Consider the following 14,394-nt stretch of genomic DNA (forward strand, 5'->3'; position numbering starts at 1 on the left):
TTACATGCAATTGCCTCCTGGATTCTATGATACAGAGACAGGTAAGAAGGTCTGCCGGTTTAATAAGGCATTGTATGGTTTGAAGCAGTCACCTAGAGTTTGGTTCGATAGATTCAGACTAGCCCTTGGGAAGTTCGGTTATGTACAGGCTCAGTCAGATCATACACTGTTCATCAAGCGGGTGGAGTCCTCTCTGACACTACTTGCAGTATATGTTGATGATATTGTGGTGACAGGAAATGACAGTCATGAAATTGAGTTCCTCAAACAGCTCCTTCATCAAGAGTTTGAGGTGAAAGATCTCGGTGCCCTTCGATATTTTTTGGGTATTGAGGTTGCTAGATCTAAACAGGGGATCTTTGTCTCTCAGAGGAAATATGTTCTAGATCTATTGGCGGAAACTGGAAAGTTAGGTGTCCCTGCGGATACACCCATTGAACAGAACCACAGGATTAGTGCAGAGAGTGGGGAGCTTCTTGAAGACAAAGTTATGTTCCAGCGATTAGTGGGAAAGCTCCTATATCTCTACCTCACTCGGCCAGATATCAATTATGCAATTAGTGTTGTCAGTCAGTACATGCATTCTCCTAGAACCATGCACCTTCTTGCAGCAAAAAGAATATTAGCATACTTGAAGAGATGCCCGGGTAGAAGTATACTATTCAAGAACAATGGCCACATGAAGGTGGAGGTCTATACGGATGCCGATTGGGCTGGGAGTGTTGATGACAAAAGGTCTACCTCTGGATGTTGTGCCCTTGTGGGAGGTAACCTTGTCTCTTGGAGGAGTAAGAAACAAAGTGTTGTCTCCCGATCTAGTGCTGAAGCTGAATACAGGTCAATGGCTAACGGAGTGGCTGAAATTCTATGGCTGAGATCACTACTTGAGGAGTTGGGTATTGAGTATGAGAAGCCCCTGATGCTGTATTGTGATAATCAAGCGGCTATTAATATAGCACACAATCCGGTGCAGCATGACAGAACCAAACATATTGAAGTTGATCGGCATTTTGTACGAGAGAGGGTCTCATCACAAGAAGTGTGTCTCCCGTACATCACCTCCAACATGCAGCTAGTAGATATCCTCACCAAAGCTGTACCAAGGAAGAAGCTAGAAGCGGATCTATCCAAGTTGGGAATGATAAACATTTATTCCCAACTTGAGGGGGAGTGTAGAGAACACTGATGTGGGCCCCACAGCTACGGTCCCACTGTGTTCATAGGGTAGAAGGTGTTCTAGTCTTCCTAGGGTTAGCTGGTGGTCAGTTAGTTATGTCAGTTGTTATTTATTTCAGTCTTATTTTATTCTATTTGTTATGTAAATACTAAGGGCAGATCTGTCCTTTCCATGTAATGAGCATAACCTATAAATACTAAATAAAGTGGCGGCGGCAGAACATGATGCTTCTGTTCCTCCTTTCAACTCTTGTGTTCTACTGCTCTCTCTCTTCTCTCTTTCTCCTCTCTTTTCTATACTTTTTCTTCTATTTTCGAACCTGAAATCCATTAGGGTTCAAGACTGATAGCAGTCCTGAACATCTACTATATAAAAGGTAGAATGCCTTAAACTCATAGAACTTATTAAGAGCATGTTTACTTTATTTCATAAGGATGGATGAATAAGCTGCTAAGGTGAAAGTTCTAAATCTCAAATGATATAAGATCTTTAGGCATGGTATATTCTTATAGACAAAAGGGTAACTGCCAATACCAAATTCAAGACTAATATAACTAACTATATACACAGAAATATTAAAATAAAAAAATGCCACAAAGAAAAGAAATGTCTTTCATTTCTTCAGCTTTGTATATAATTAATACTTGTGTGTAATGTGGCTAAATTGGTTAAGCTGTGTTTGAATTGCGGCAGAAGTGGAAATGAGCAGCAGAAAAGTATATATGTCCACTCCATTTGGCTCCAAAAATGATGAGGAAAAACATGGAAGACAGAAAACTTCTAGATGTGTTTTCTGTAGATTTGAGGAAAAAGGAACATTCAGGAGGATAGTCTTTTCCATTGTCCATTGAATAATCGAATCTGTGGCCCTTTTCCACTTCTGTTCCACAATCCAAACAGTCTTATTGAAAATTTGTCATTGCCATCATTTCATGTGCTGTTACTCTGTAAAGGTCTATATTCTAAATTATGCATCTACCATCCCTGCAAGTATGAAAATTAGGATATGTGCAAGGGTATATTATCCCCAGTTTTCTATATCTTTGCTACCCTTGGGTCCATATAACTTAGATCTGATGGTTGTTAAAGTCTATTCCATGATCACATTTATGCTTCTGTTGTTCCTTTGACCATTTTTTTCTTGGTGCATTCCTAATTACCTACAAAGCTTGTTCTTCTCAATTGTTTCTTTAATATTGTTTGATTGAGCAGTGAAGCCGGAGAACTTTATGCAAAAAAACTTGCCAACTTTGTGGAAAAACGGCTAAAATCTGAACGTGCTGCTTCTGTAAGCTTCTGAAAAAAAATTCCTTTTAATTATTTTACTATAGAATTATTTATTGTTTATTTAGTTATTTTATTTATTAGTTCACCTCTCAATATGAATGTTTGTTTAAGTCATTAAGTAGATTGCTTGCATCTTCTATCATCATTGTCTAACCCTTATCCCAACTATATGGTGTCGGCCATATGAATCCTATTTCACCATCCCATTCTGTTTAGCACGATAGGAATTGTAAAATTATGAGCACTTAAATCATTTCTTACTCCTATTCATGTCATTTTTGGTTTGCCACTAGCCCTTCTAGCCTCTTATGGGTTCTGTAGATGGTCTTCTATGCACCTATTGCTTATATTTTTTATAGTTTTTTTCAAATTATTGAAGTAATTTGTCATTCCTTCTCCTAACATTTTGCCTAACTTTGATACCCCCTATAAATGTGTATTGATTGTTCTATGTATTAAAGCTTAGTATTCTATGTATTAAAGAGAGATCCTAATTCTCTTTTTCCAGTCCAGATACTATAACTTTCACTCGTCTACATGTTTATCCATCTTGTGGTTAGAGAGAGAGAGAGAGAGAGAGAGAGAGAGAGAGAGAGAGTATTATCAAGTTGTCATTGAAAATGAAAATTCTTTAAGGGAGCATACTAATAGAAGAGAATTATTGTCTGTGAATTGTGGCTTCAATTTGCTAAGGCATCTGGATTGAATACTTGCTTTATACAATTGTAAGTAGTGCTTATTGTATTGCTGTTGAACTTAATCAGTTCATAAAAGTTCTGACGCCAATTCAGGTGGTACCAAGGGATGCATATAGTAGAAATAAATAATGAGGTGAACAATGTCTTTGAAGCAGTGATGTTCCCCATATTTTTTCAAAGACTGATGAACTGAGATGTCTCCATGGATCAACCCTTGAGAGGGAGGGAGGGAGGGAGGGAGAGGAGGAAGATCTCTATAGGAGTTTGAAATACTTCACCAGATCCAGATCTCATTTATTAATTGTTAGAGCTAGCCGAATAAGGGTAGATTAGTCATTTTACTTTTGTTAAGTTATGTGTTTATGTGGCAGTCTTAATAGAGACTTCCTGTCCCATACTTAAGTGGGGGCAGTTTAGTCTTTGTACTACTAATTAGAGCCTAATCCATATTAAGGATTGACTGATAGGGTTTAATCTATCATGTTCGACTGTTCTCTTCATCTTCTTCTTCTTCTTCTTCTTCTTCTTCTTCTTCTTCTCCTGGTTCGAATTACTGTAGCTACAGAGAAAATATGGTATCAGAGCAGGACGTTGCTCTCTAAAGCTCCTCACAGATTCGTGACCTCTTCTTTTTTCTTCTTTCTGGGCTGAAAATGGAGAACACAGGTTCGACCTAGGTCTGAGAACACTTCAGTTCCTCTTTCTCTGCGCAGAACCTGTTTTTTTTTTTTTTCAAGAGAACAACTTCAGCAGTGAATGGTCGACTGAAGCTCTCAAAAGAAGGTTGGTTACCTCCTTTCTTTTTGTGTTGTTGGTATTTCTGGGTTGAAAGCCTTCAAAATCTGTGGGGACTGATCAGAACCTAGAGAACTAGGTTGTTTGTAGCCTTGGTTCTTGGAAAAAGGTCCAAGAACAGGCTGTGTTTACAGTGGCCGAATGGTGTAAGGGGTACTGCAGGTGGCCGAATGGTGTAAGGGGTACTGCAGTGGCACTAGTTGAGTTTTCCTTGGACTTGTAGTGCCCTCTGAAAAAGGTCAGACAGGTCTGTACCATGTGTGACAGCTATGGCTGTGTGGTGGTGCTTGTGATGCACAATCTCTATTGAGTAGCTTCAAGAGGGCTTGTATGTGGTCAGTTAGTGCTGAATTAATGTCAGTGTGATTCATGGTTTTATGAAATCAGTAGTGATGTGAACAAGAACAAAAGCTTGTGTACCTATCAACTGTGTTTGGGGACTGATTGATTGTGACTGATTGTGAACAGTAGTGATTGATTGTGACTGGTTGTGAGCCTATCATTGTGTTTGGGGACTGCTGTAGTGTCTGGAACATCAAACCCCTGATAGCAGTACTTAGTTGGTGATTGGGAATTCAGATTAGAAGTAGCACTGGAAGAGAATCATGGCAGCAACTGGAGATGGTTGTAGTGATCAGAAACCTAGTGTGGTGATTCCCTCTGACTATCTAGGTGTGCAGATGACTTCAATTAAACTTAATGGTGAGAACTATGTTCCATGGGCCAAGTCAATGGAAGTTTTTCTCAAGGCAAAGAGGAAAGTGAAGCATGTGAAGGAAGATAAACCACCAGCTGACTCTTCAGGGTTTGATGATTGAGAACAAGAAGATGCCCAAATCATGACATGGTTATGGAATAGTATGGAACCCAAAATAAGTGCCAACTTTATGTTCTTAGATACAGCTAAGGACATATGGGAACATGCCAAGAAGCTTTATTCTGGGCAGGATAATACTACAAGAGTATATCAGCTCTATCAGGAGTATTTCGATCTGCAACAAGGGAATAAAACCCTAGAAGAGTACTATGCCAGTATGAAGAACCTCAGAAATGAACTCAATGTCTATCATCCCCTCACTCCGGATGTTAAGGTTCAGCAACAACAGAGGGAACAACTAGATGTCACTAGGTTCTTAGTGGGGTTGAAATCAGGATATGAACTAGTTAGGGCCCAAATATTAGGGGGCTCTACTCTTCCTACACTTGAGGAAGTGTTTGCACGACTTCGTAGGATTTCTTTGGGACCTACAGAGAATCCCACACAGTCTAACAGATCAGCATTTGTGATAGCCAGAGGAGGTGGACGTGGTACTAAAAGGGGAGGACATGCCTCCCGAGGAGGTCGTGGTGGTTCCGTATTTGGTCGTGGTGGTGGTCGTGACTCAGGGGGAGGCCGTGATAAAGGAAAAAGTAACTCTACAAGGAAGTGTACACATTGTGGCAGGGACAGACATTCGGTGAATTTCTGTTGTGATCTCCATGGCCCTCCTTCTACATGGGCCAATCATGCAGTAGCTGGTGGGGTTGATGTCAGTGATAACCAACAGGCAGATCTAACTCCTTCCACATCTACATCTGTTTCTGGGAAGGAGATGGTGAGTGTACCGCGTGATGAGTATGAGCGGTTCCTCCAGACTACTTCACAGCATACTACTGCCACCCTTGCCCACTCAGGTATAGCCTGTCTGTCACCCAAACTCAGGTATAGCCTGTCTGTCATCCAAACTCAGGTATAGCCTGTCTGTCTCCATGGATCAACCCCTAAGAGGGAGGGAGGGAGGGAGGGAGGGAGAGGAGGAAGATCTCTATAGGAGTTTGAAATACTTCACCAGATCTAGATCTCATTTATTAATGATAGAAGTCCCAAACTTTACCATATGTCAGATGGATCTAACTTGAGAATGGATAACAAACCAATAAGGATTGCAGACTTACAGTGGTCCAACCTACCTTCAAACAAGCTGACACGATCCATTTGAAAAAAAAAAGGTTACAGAAAAATCAACCCTTACATATAATTTAAGCAACTCATGCAACAGTATTTCAACCTTTATTTTGTCCCAGTTATAGTCCATGGTCTATTTTGTCCTATTAGAGCTTTATGAGGCACAAGAAGTGATTGTTTGGATCAAACTAATAAGAGAATGTAAGAATTCCCAAATGCAATTTGGATGCATGTTATATTACTCTATATATTGTATTATGTCAGTGTGTGTGCGCACACACACGTTTTTGTTTGTTAAAATATTAATTTTTTCTTGCTCTGTCAGAGTCTTCCACATGCATTTCATTCTGATTCCCATTTCAGAGTCCATACAACACAGTTTTGGAGCCACTTTTTATGAGAAATTTTCAAGGCAAGATATTCACAGTTTAAAACTGTTAAGAAGAGCTGAAGTTTTTAGGAGCCATATTGGAAAACATGGTTGAGAACCACAGTAAGAATATTGGTTGTGTATGTGCGTTGCTGAAATCAATTTCAGAATTGATGAACTATCACCACCATTTATCATTATGTTATTATATAAAGCTGTACTAGTGTTGTGCTTAAGAGCCCAGGGTAGATGCTCTACCATATGGAATTAGATGCTAACAAAGGGATGACAGGAGAGATTCTACTAGCATATCAGGAACCATTGACTCTGGGACTCGGCCAAAGCAGAAAGGAGTTTACTGCTTACTGAATGTAGAAATGGATGAGTGGAAAAACTAAAGAAAGACCATCTATAGCAACAGTGAAAGAAGTGACCTATTACTATTACAAGTTGAAGGGTCTAGAAGAGCTAGGAGCAGACCAAAAAGGGCATGGAGAAGTAGTGAGAAATGATTTAAGGACCCTTAACAATATATATGGGCACTGAATAGAGAGGAAAGGAAGAAGAGGATTCATGTACTGCCCTACATAGCTGGGACAAGGCTTAGTTGAGTTGAGTTGCTTACTATATGTGGTAGTTCTAGAATGTTTTGACATATACTTCCAGATGGTCATAGGATGATACCTCAGAGATGACGTGGAGGGTCTGTGGGTTCTTTTTTATTAGGGAAGGTTGAGCTCTAGAATTTTAAATATCTTGTTCAGATGGATTCAAAGATCGACTAGGTTCTTGGTTAATAGCCTGGCATGTAGTAGTTTAGGCAGACATTACTTGTGCTTGGGAGCCATCCTTCCAAGTTAGTATTCTTGTTGTATGAGCATGTACTAATGGTGTTTTTGTTTGCTACCATAGAGATGTTTGATTGTTTAGGGCTCTTGATAGAGAATATCAGAATAATGATGGGGCAGGATTCATGCAGCTGACCCCAAATAGTTTTTTTTTTTTTTTTTATATCTTTTGAAGGGCTACAAAACGGGGGGGTAGCCTGTCCCCCAACCCATAATTCTCCCAACCCAGGTGCAATCCCAAGTCTCCACTATGACCAGCAGGAGACCTTACCAACCAGCTGGTTGGCACCTTGCAGCTGACCCCAAATAGTTGGAGTACCATAGAAAGGTTTGATGTGTTACACTTATGATCATGTTTAACAATTGCATCTTCCATGCTTTCCTTTAGGTCAGTAAAAATCTCTGATCAGTAAAAAAAAGAGGCAATGCCCAAGTGATGACATTTATAGCAAAAGAGTTCTCTTTTTCTGGATGGCAACATCATAAAGAATATCCCTTAGAGAAGTTTTAAACTGAAAAATCAATTTGATATGATGGATTTCTTCCAAACAGCCCTTATCAATTAATTCACAGTTGATTTAAAGTGAAACCTAAATGCAAGAATCTTAGCTCAGAGAATAGCTTTTGATTCATCTTCAAGTTTCAACATAATGTTATTAATAAAAAGGACATTAGCATTAGTAGGTCAGTATCTGCCTCAGGCAGATTTATACCTGAGGAATTATGCTTATTAATTGGACCTGAGTATAAAAAAAGTACTAGGACCAGTCATTTTCCATTTAACTTAAAAGTTCTGTTAAAAATAAACTAGTTTCATCTAATTTCTACTTTATTTTCTTTTATCAATATTCCCAAACTTGTGTATGGAGAAATTTGATCTATCTTCACCATTTTTTATGCTTAAAATTTCTCAGGGATAGGTAATCATGATGTTGTTCATTCATGCTATACAAGTAAATAACAGTTATGTTACTTCTGGTGGTTTAGATATGGACTAGCACATTGCAGAGAACAATTTTGACTGCAAGTCCAATTGCTGGATTCCCAAAGGTTGTTTCTAAACCACATGTGTCATTTGTTTGTTGAATCTCTATATTACATTACTTGCAAAATTTTGGTGGATGACATGTGCATCCTGGAAAATTTAGCAGAAAAAAAAAAACTGTTTCTATAAATTTTTGTAGATACAATGGCGTGCACTTGATGAGATAAATGCTGGAGTATGTGATGGAATGACATATGAGGAGATAAAGAAAAACATGCCAGAGGAATATGAGTATGTTTTTATGTATCATCTGAACATTGTATACCGAAAGTTTCCATTCTTTATTTATGTGGTAATTATTTTATTTGTAATATCTCTCTCCAATTTCAATTTCATTGGAAGATATCTGTCTGACAATGGATCCTTTCGTACAATAGAGCAGTTAAATAAGCATATAACATTTATTTGGCTTTTTTTGGGGTTAAAAGGAGGAGAAATCTAGAGTTGGATTATAAAAGGAAATTTGCTGAGATGTTAGGTTTTGATGGGTGATTTTTAAGGGGATTTAGGGCTGAAAGAAACAATTGGAATGGCATAATATCAGCCTATTAGAGAGCTGCAAAACATGAATGGAGGTATAGCCGGAAGTGGTAAAGAGGGAAGAAAGAATTGGAAAAAGAGAAACAAAGAGGGAAAGAGATATGAACGGATTAAGCACTATTAAGGGTAAAGCATGGCACTGAATTCCAGTGAATTCAGGAAATGATGAATAGTGAGAGGAATCACCTTTGTAAATCGATACAAGGTGAAATCCTTAAAGAAAAGTTACATTCATCTAAAGAGTCTAATCACATGGCTTTATATGGATGTGCTTAGAAGAAGCCCTACTCAAGCAAGATTATCATTACTGGCATCCCTGCTTTAATTTGCAAGGAAAATTTTCCTAAATAATTAAGCATGATTCTGAAGTATATCACTAAACCAAACTGCTTGAGAGATAGAATCCAAGAGAAGAGAATAGGAATTTTGGGAAGGGAAAAAGAAAAATACCTAAAGCATACATTTTTTTTTTGTAATAACCTAAAGCATAATGAAGCCAATCAAAATAGTTGGGATAAGGCTTTTATTGGTTGCATGTGGGCTTGTAAGGCTTGACTAAGGCCTCTCTCTCTCACTCTCTCTCTTCTATGTTTTCTATGTATGTCCATATGAAATTTGTCCATCATTTGTATTTAGCACTTCCACGATTCTCTGTACCAATGTTTAATGATTTTGAATATTGAAATTAATGATTGAGCCTGTTCATTATCTTGCAAATTCTATCTCCAGCCTTTAATTTTGCAATAACTATCCCTTTTTGAATGCATTAGTATGTTCAAAGAAACACATCCAAGGGTGTCTTCATGAATAACCATTAACTAAATATGGCTTTCTGCACATCTACAATATTTTCGGTCTTTTTTAAAGATAAAATTTACCTCAAGTTTACTTTGTTGAAGTAAAGAAACATAATCAATTACTGTAGTACTTTACTATAAAGATAAAGAGAACAAAGTATGAACTTACTTTTTCCTACAAGTAGCACTACTTCCAAGCACAAGGTAAACTCCAAATATGTACGGGAAAAGGTGGTTTATCCTTCAAAAGGTGGTAAAGAGAAGTTAATTAAGAGTTCCAGGGAAATGTACTACCAGAAAGAGTGCAGGACAGTCATTAATTGACTGATCAATGACAATAGCAGCCAGTCAGCCACTTGTCATGCTAGATACGGTTTTAGCATTGTCATGAAATTCAAATACGAGACTAGTAGGGGTTAAACTGGACCCATTTATTTTTTGCTGTTCTCTGTGGACTTTCAACTAAGATATGTGGATACCTGTACATGTTTTGTTGGATACTTCCATTTGTAAAATTCCATATCTGACACCTTGTTCAGCTGTGATTTTACAATATCTGGGTAGCATAGTGGGGAATGAAACATTGCTTGCTGAAACATGGAAATTAATCCTTTTTTTTATTTCATATTTCCATTGAGTACTTTGGACTTCATTTCATTCTTGATTACAAGGATCTGTTCTGTTACTGCAGGTCTCGTAAGAAGGATAAACTGAGGTATCGTTATCCTCGTGGGGAATCTTACCTAGATGTTATCCAAAGGTTTGCAGCTTATTGTTTTTCAATTTCAATGAGTAAACATGTTAGTTTGTGTCTTTCATTTTTTTAATTAGCATGCATTATAATTCCATTTACAATCTTAATGCAGGTTAGAACCTGTAATTGTTGAGCTTGAACGACAACGTGCACCTGTTGTGGTGATCTCTCATCAGGTTATACATTTTTATTAAAGTCCATCTTATTTTGAATTTTTGAAGCTTTAGAAGAGCTGCCATGTAACATGCTCTTTGTATCTTTATAGGCAGTACTGAGAGCATTATATGCATATTTTGCGGACAGGCCTTTGAAAGAAATTCCACACATTGAGGTAATCCATAAATACTGAATATGCACTCCCAGAATGATTTGGTTTTGGTCTTGTGTAGGAAGCAAAAAATAATAAGAATAAGCCATTGTCTGTGCTTGTGCTATACATATAGATGCATAGTATGCAGCTCTGGGGAGGGGGTGTTGAGTGTGGCATTGGGAGATTTTCAAGGCCACGAACTAGGCAAGGGATTGAAATTTATATACTGTCACCTAACCCATTGATATTCCACCTATTAAATCTGCTTCATGTAGCCTTCCAGATGTTGCATCCAGCTGTTATATATCAGATTATCAGGTGTATGATACGGGCAGCAAAACATCAAGCCTCGAAACCTGGGCGATGTCCATTATTTGCATCCTGTGAACACATCCATTCGAACAGGTTGTTAGACTCAGACCGGACACAAAACTGTTCTGGTCATTGGGTCATGGGTAGACCGTCCGGTTTGTGTTCAACTCGCCCAAAAGCATGCACTGAAAGAAAATTAAGTTCCTGTTTGGTTTGTGGGAATAGGAGCCTGGAATTGGAATCAGAATGGCCTATTCTGATTCCAATTGTTTGGTTTGACAGAATCAGAATCCCATTTCCATTCCTGGTGGAATGATATTTCCCCATTTGAGGGAATGGCCATTCCCTCCCCCTCTCTTGGGAATGAAATCCCATTCCAGCTTATTTCAATTCTCATTCCGATTCTTTTTTGAACCAAACAGACTATGGGAATAGACCATTCTCAATTTTGATTCCAAAGGATTTTCATTCTGATTCCGATTCCGAGTCCGACTGTGAACCAAACGGGCCCTAAAAAATAGCATATGGTTTGAGATTATCTTTTAGATCCATTTTACTTCAACTTAAGCTTAACGTGAAAAATATTATGGATTATAACAGATGTTAACACATTTATATCTGAGGTGGGTTTGACCGAGTCAACATTTTTAAGAACTGGACAACCTAAAAATCATTGTCTGCCGGCTCCCGGTTCTGAAAGTCTGACTCTAGTCTTGTCAAAGTTTGACAACATTGGTTCAGAAAATGCGCATTACTTTCATCCTATGAATATATCTAGAACAGAACCAATTTCCTACCAAGCAGAAATTCAAGAAAAATCCCGTCACTAGTAAAAGGATTGCATCATGTTGTTTGAGCACTTCGCTAAATGTTATGGTATAAATTCGTTTTGACCGAGACAAATTTTCCATTTTCAGGTTCCACTTCATACCATAATTGAGATACAAATGGGGGTTAGTGGTGTGCAAGAGAAAAGATACAAACTTATGGACTGATTTTGTTTTAAGAGATCTTATGTTTTGTAACACATTGGCACATCAAACGCCATATGCAATGCCCATTGCAGTAGTTGGTCTATTTAATTTTCGTTCATTGACAAGATGTGAGACTAGAGAAAATGCATCTTACTGTTTGTAATCATTATAGCTCTTATTGTTGAAATGGATACGTTTTTATTTATTGAATATTAAACCATTCAAAAGAGCTGATCCAGTTGATATTCTTAACTTTTTTTTAGGTAATTAGTTGGTATTATTTATTTGAACTGATACAAACTATCCTACAAAACTTGTGATTTAATCATTAACTAGTTCCAAGTTCCAACCACAATCAACAAAAGAGGTTATTATCTCAGTTTAAAATTTAAACTGGGGATGGCTAAGAAAGGGATATTGGGCATATTTGGTTGCACATCTTCCTAAATTGGTGCAAATAAGAGGCATATCCTGAATCTGTGCCCATGTTTTAGTCAGAATTCGTTGGGACTATGATGGTTACCGTAACATTCACGTGTTACCGTTGGATAGTAGTTTCAGTTTTAGCATTGAGAAAAGAGACTAATGGGGAAAAAATTTCACTCCCCATGAATTTCAATGGGGCTGTCCCATGTCAGTCACCGCCACGTACTTGGATTTCTTGCTCTCAAAAAGCGAAAAGAAAATGAAAGTAGGCAAGTGGGAGATAGAGAGTACCAGTACTTGTAAGCTCACACTTCAGACGCCCTCACATGGGAGGAGTGAATAAATTCACTCGGGAGACAAAAGGGGACCCCGTAGTTAAAAAAAGTGGAACCCAAGAAGAGAGAGATTTATATTGATATCTAGGGATCCATCCCACCCGTTAAGATAAAAATAAAGCCTTCATGAAAATAATTAAAACCATAGTTGCTTGCCGTCACCTTCACGAGACTTTTATTTCAGTCTCTGGTCTCTCACTCTCTCTCCTTCAGGTCAAAGCGAATCCCTTTATCCAAGGAACCAACACTCATGCCCCTTATCATTTATCAATGTGTGTGGAATGGAGAGAGAGAGAGAGAGAGTATGGGTAAATTAGATGGAAGAAAAAATCAGAAAGAAAAATAATCAATAAGGGTACTTGATCACTTATACACGCAAACGCAATGTAAAGAAACGTGGGAACCATCCCCGTAATTCAATCCGTTATTAACGACTTCATTTTCACGTAAACGTTTTCCTATAGAGATTCCTTTGGGACCTTTACCTTATGGCTTCATCTTCCTCGTCAGAATTTCGTCTTCTCTCAAGTATCAAGTCTTATTACTTAGTACCGCCATTCTGCCACCACTGCCTCCGTTGCCACTTCTTCTCTACTGAGTGGAAGAAGCAGCATTGATCGAGATCGATGATGGGCATGGTTAGTTCACCGGAGTCGTCCACAGAAAGCCCTGACGGGCCGAGTCAGATCTTCCCCAGCATCTACTCCTACGATGGGAAAGTCATGTTAGCGGCCATTGTATCCTTACTCGTCGTAGTTTTCTTTGTCTTGCTGCTTCATGCGTACACCAGATGGTTACTGGGACAAGCCCACCAAAGGAGGGGACGCTCTATATCTATATCACAGGTATTCGGCCCCGCCCGATTACATCATGTTCGTGCATTTGCTTACGATGATACCCACACCGGTTGCTCGGCCGACGGTCTCGACTCTTCAGTCATAGCTTCCCTTCCTATTTTCATCTATAAATCTGATCATGATGAGAACAAGAACGAGTTGGAATGCATAGTTTGCTTGAGCGTGTTTGAGGATGATGAGACGGGAAGGAGCCTACCCAAGTGCCAACATGCCTTCCATGTAGAATGTATAGACATGTGGCTGCAATCGCACTCGAGCTGTCCCATTTGTAGAGCTCCCGTGGGACCCGACAAGTTGATCGGAGTTACTCCATTATCATCTGCAAGTGCAATGTTACCCAGTGAAGAGGGCGGAGAACCCGTCGACACAACTTCCGGTGTTTCGGCCGCTTTTGAGGGGACTTCTCCTTCGGATGCTTCAATTGAGATACAGGTAGACACAACTTCAGCCCCCAAAATTTCCTCATCGTCGCCACCGCAACCATCATCTCCGTCGTCGCTGGCTTCGTCGTCGTCTTTGGGTTGTTCGTTGAAGAGAATGTTGAGTAGGAATAGATCAGAGCGCAAGGTGTTTCCTTCGTCTAATGCAAATGAGCTGAACGTTTGATTGCAAAATTTTCCTTGTTGAGGTTCCGAAAGTCTTCCTCTTAATTAGAACTACTGAAGTAGATGCATATAATATTATATTATATATGTTATTTGTACTTTGTACATTTTCACTTCATGCTTACGATCGATCCATCTCTGTGCATTTCATGACTGATGTTTCCCTTGCTCTGGTCCTCCGTCCTCGACTCGATCTCCAAGCCTCCAACTCCAAGTCCGACTGATGTAACGCGCGCGAGCACTATTCTTTTTCTAGGGACGGGTTCGTTTGGTCGAATCTGATTCACCCGGTTCTCTAAATAAAAACAACTTTGACTTT

General features: G+C 38.9%; 2 protein-coding genes across 6 annotated transcripts in view; both read left to right on the top strand.

The window, feature by feature from the left end:
• LOC104602554 (6-phosphofructo-2-kinase/fructose-2,6-bisphosphatase) overlaps window positions 1-12,079 on the top strand; it is a 68,631-nt gene extending 56,552 nt beyond the window's left edge. For 3 of the 5 annotated variants that reach the window (XM_088898219.1, XM_088898221.1, XM_088898220.1), the window contains 7 exons: window positions 2,390-2,465; window positions 8,108-8,170; window positions 8,305-8,396; window positions 10,194-10,262; window positions 10,369-10,432; window positions 10,522-10,587; window positions 11,796-12,079. In XM_088898219.1, coding sequence (XP_088754345.1) covers window positions 2,390-2,465; window positions 8,108-8,170; window positions 8,305-8,396; window positions 10,194-10,262; window positions 10,369-10,432; window positions 10,522-10,587; window positions 11,796-11,873 — 508 coding nt within the window. In that variant the 3' untranslated portion in view covers window positions 11,874-12,079. Of the gene's footprint in view, window positions 1-2,389; window positions 2,466-8,107; window positions 8,171-8,304; window positions 8,397-10,193; window positions 10,263-10,368; window positions 10,433-10,521; window positions 10,588-11,795 lie in introns of those variants that run through there. The other 2 variants (XR_016082550.1, XR_016082551.1) reach the window with 2 other exon arrangements.
• A 799-nt stretch (window positions 12,080-12,878) lies between these two features.
• On the top strand, window positions 12,879-14,193 carry LOC104602553 (RING-H2 finger protein ATL64-like). Its single transcript, XM_010266281.3, has one exon. The coding sequence runs from the start codon at window positions 13,240-13,242 to the stop codon at window positions 14,074-14,076; it is 837 nt and encodes a 278-aa protein (XP_010264583.1). The 5' UTR covers window positions 12,879-13,239; the 3' UTR covers window positions 14,077-14,193.
• The last annotated feature ends 201 nt before the right edge of the window (window positions 14,194-14,394 follow it).

This window comes from Nelumbo nucifera, chromosome 2 (assembly GCF_055504915.1).
Source record: "Nelumbo nucifera cultivar China Antique chromosome 2, China Antique-T2T, whole genome shotgun sequence".
NCBI classification, from domain to species: Eukaryota; Viridiplantae; Streptophyta; class Magnoliopsida; order Proteales; family Nelumbonaceae; genus Nelumbo; species Nelumbo nucifera.

Coding starts and splice junctions, on each gene's coding strand:
- LOC104602553 (XM_010266281.3), top strand. CDS start 13,240: ATGATGGGCATGGTTAGTTCACCGGAGTCGTCCACAGAAAGCCCTGAC.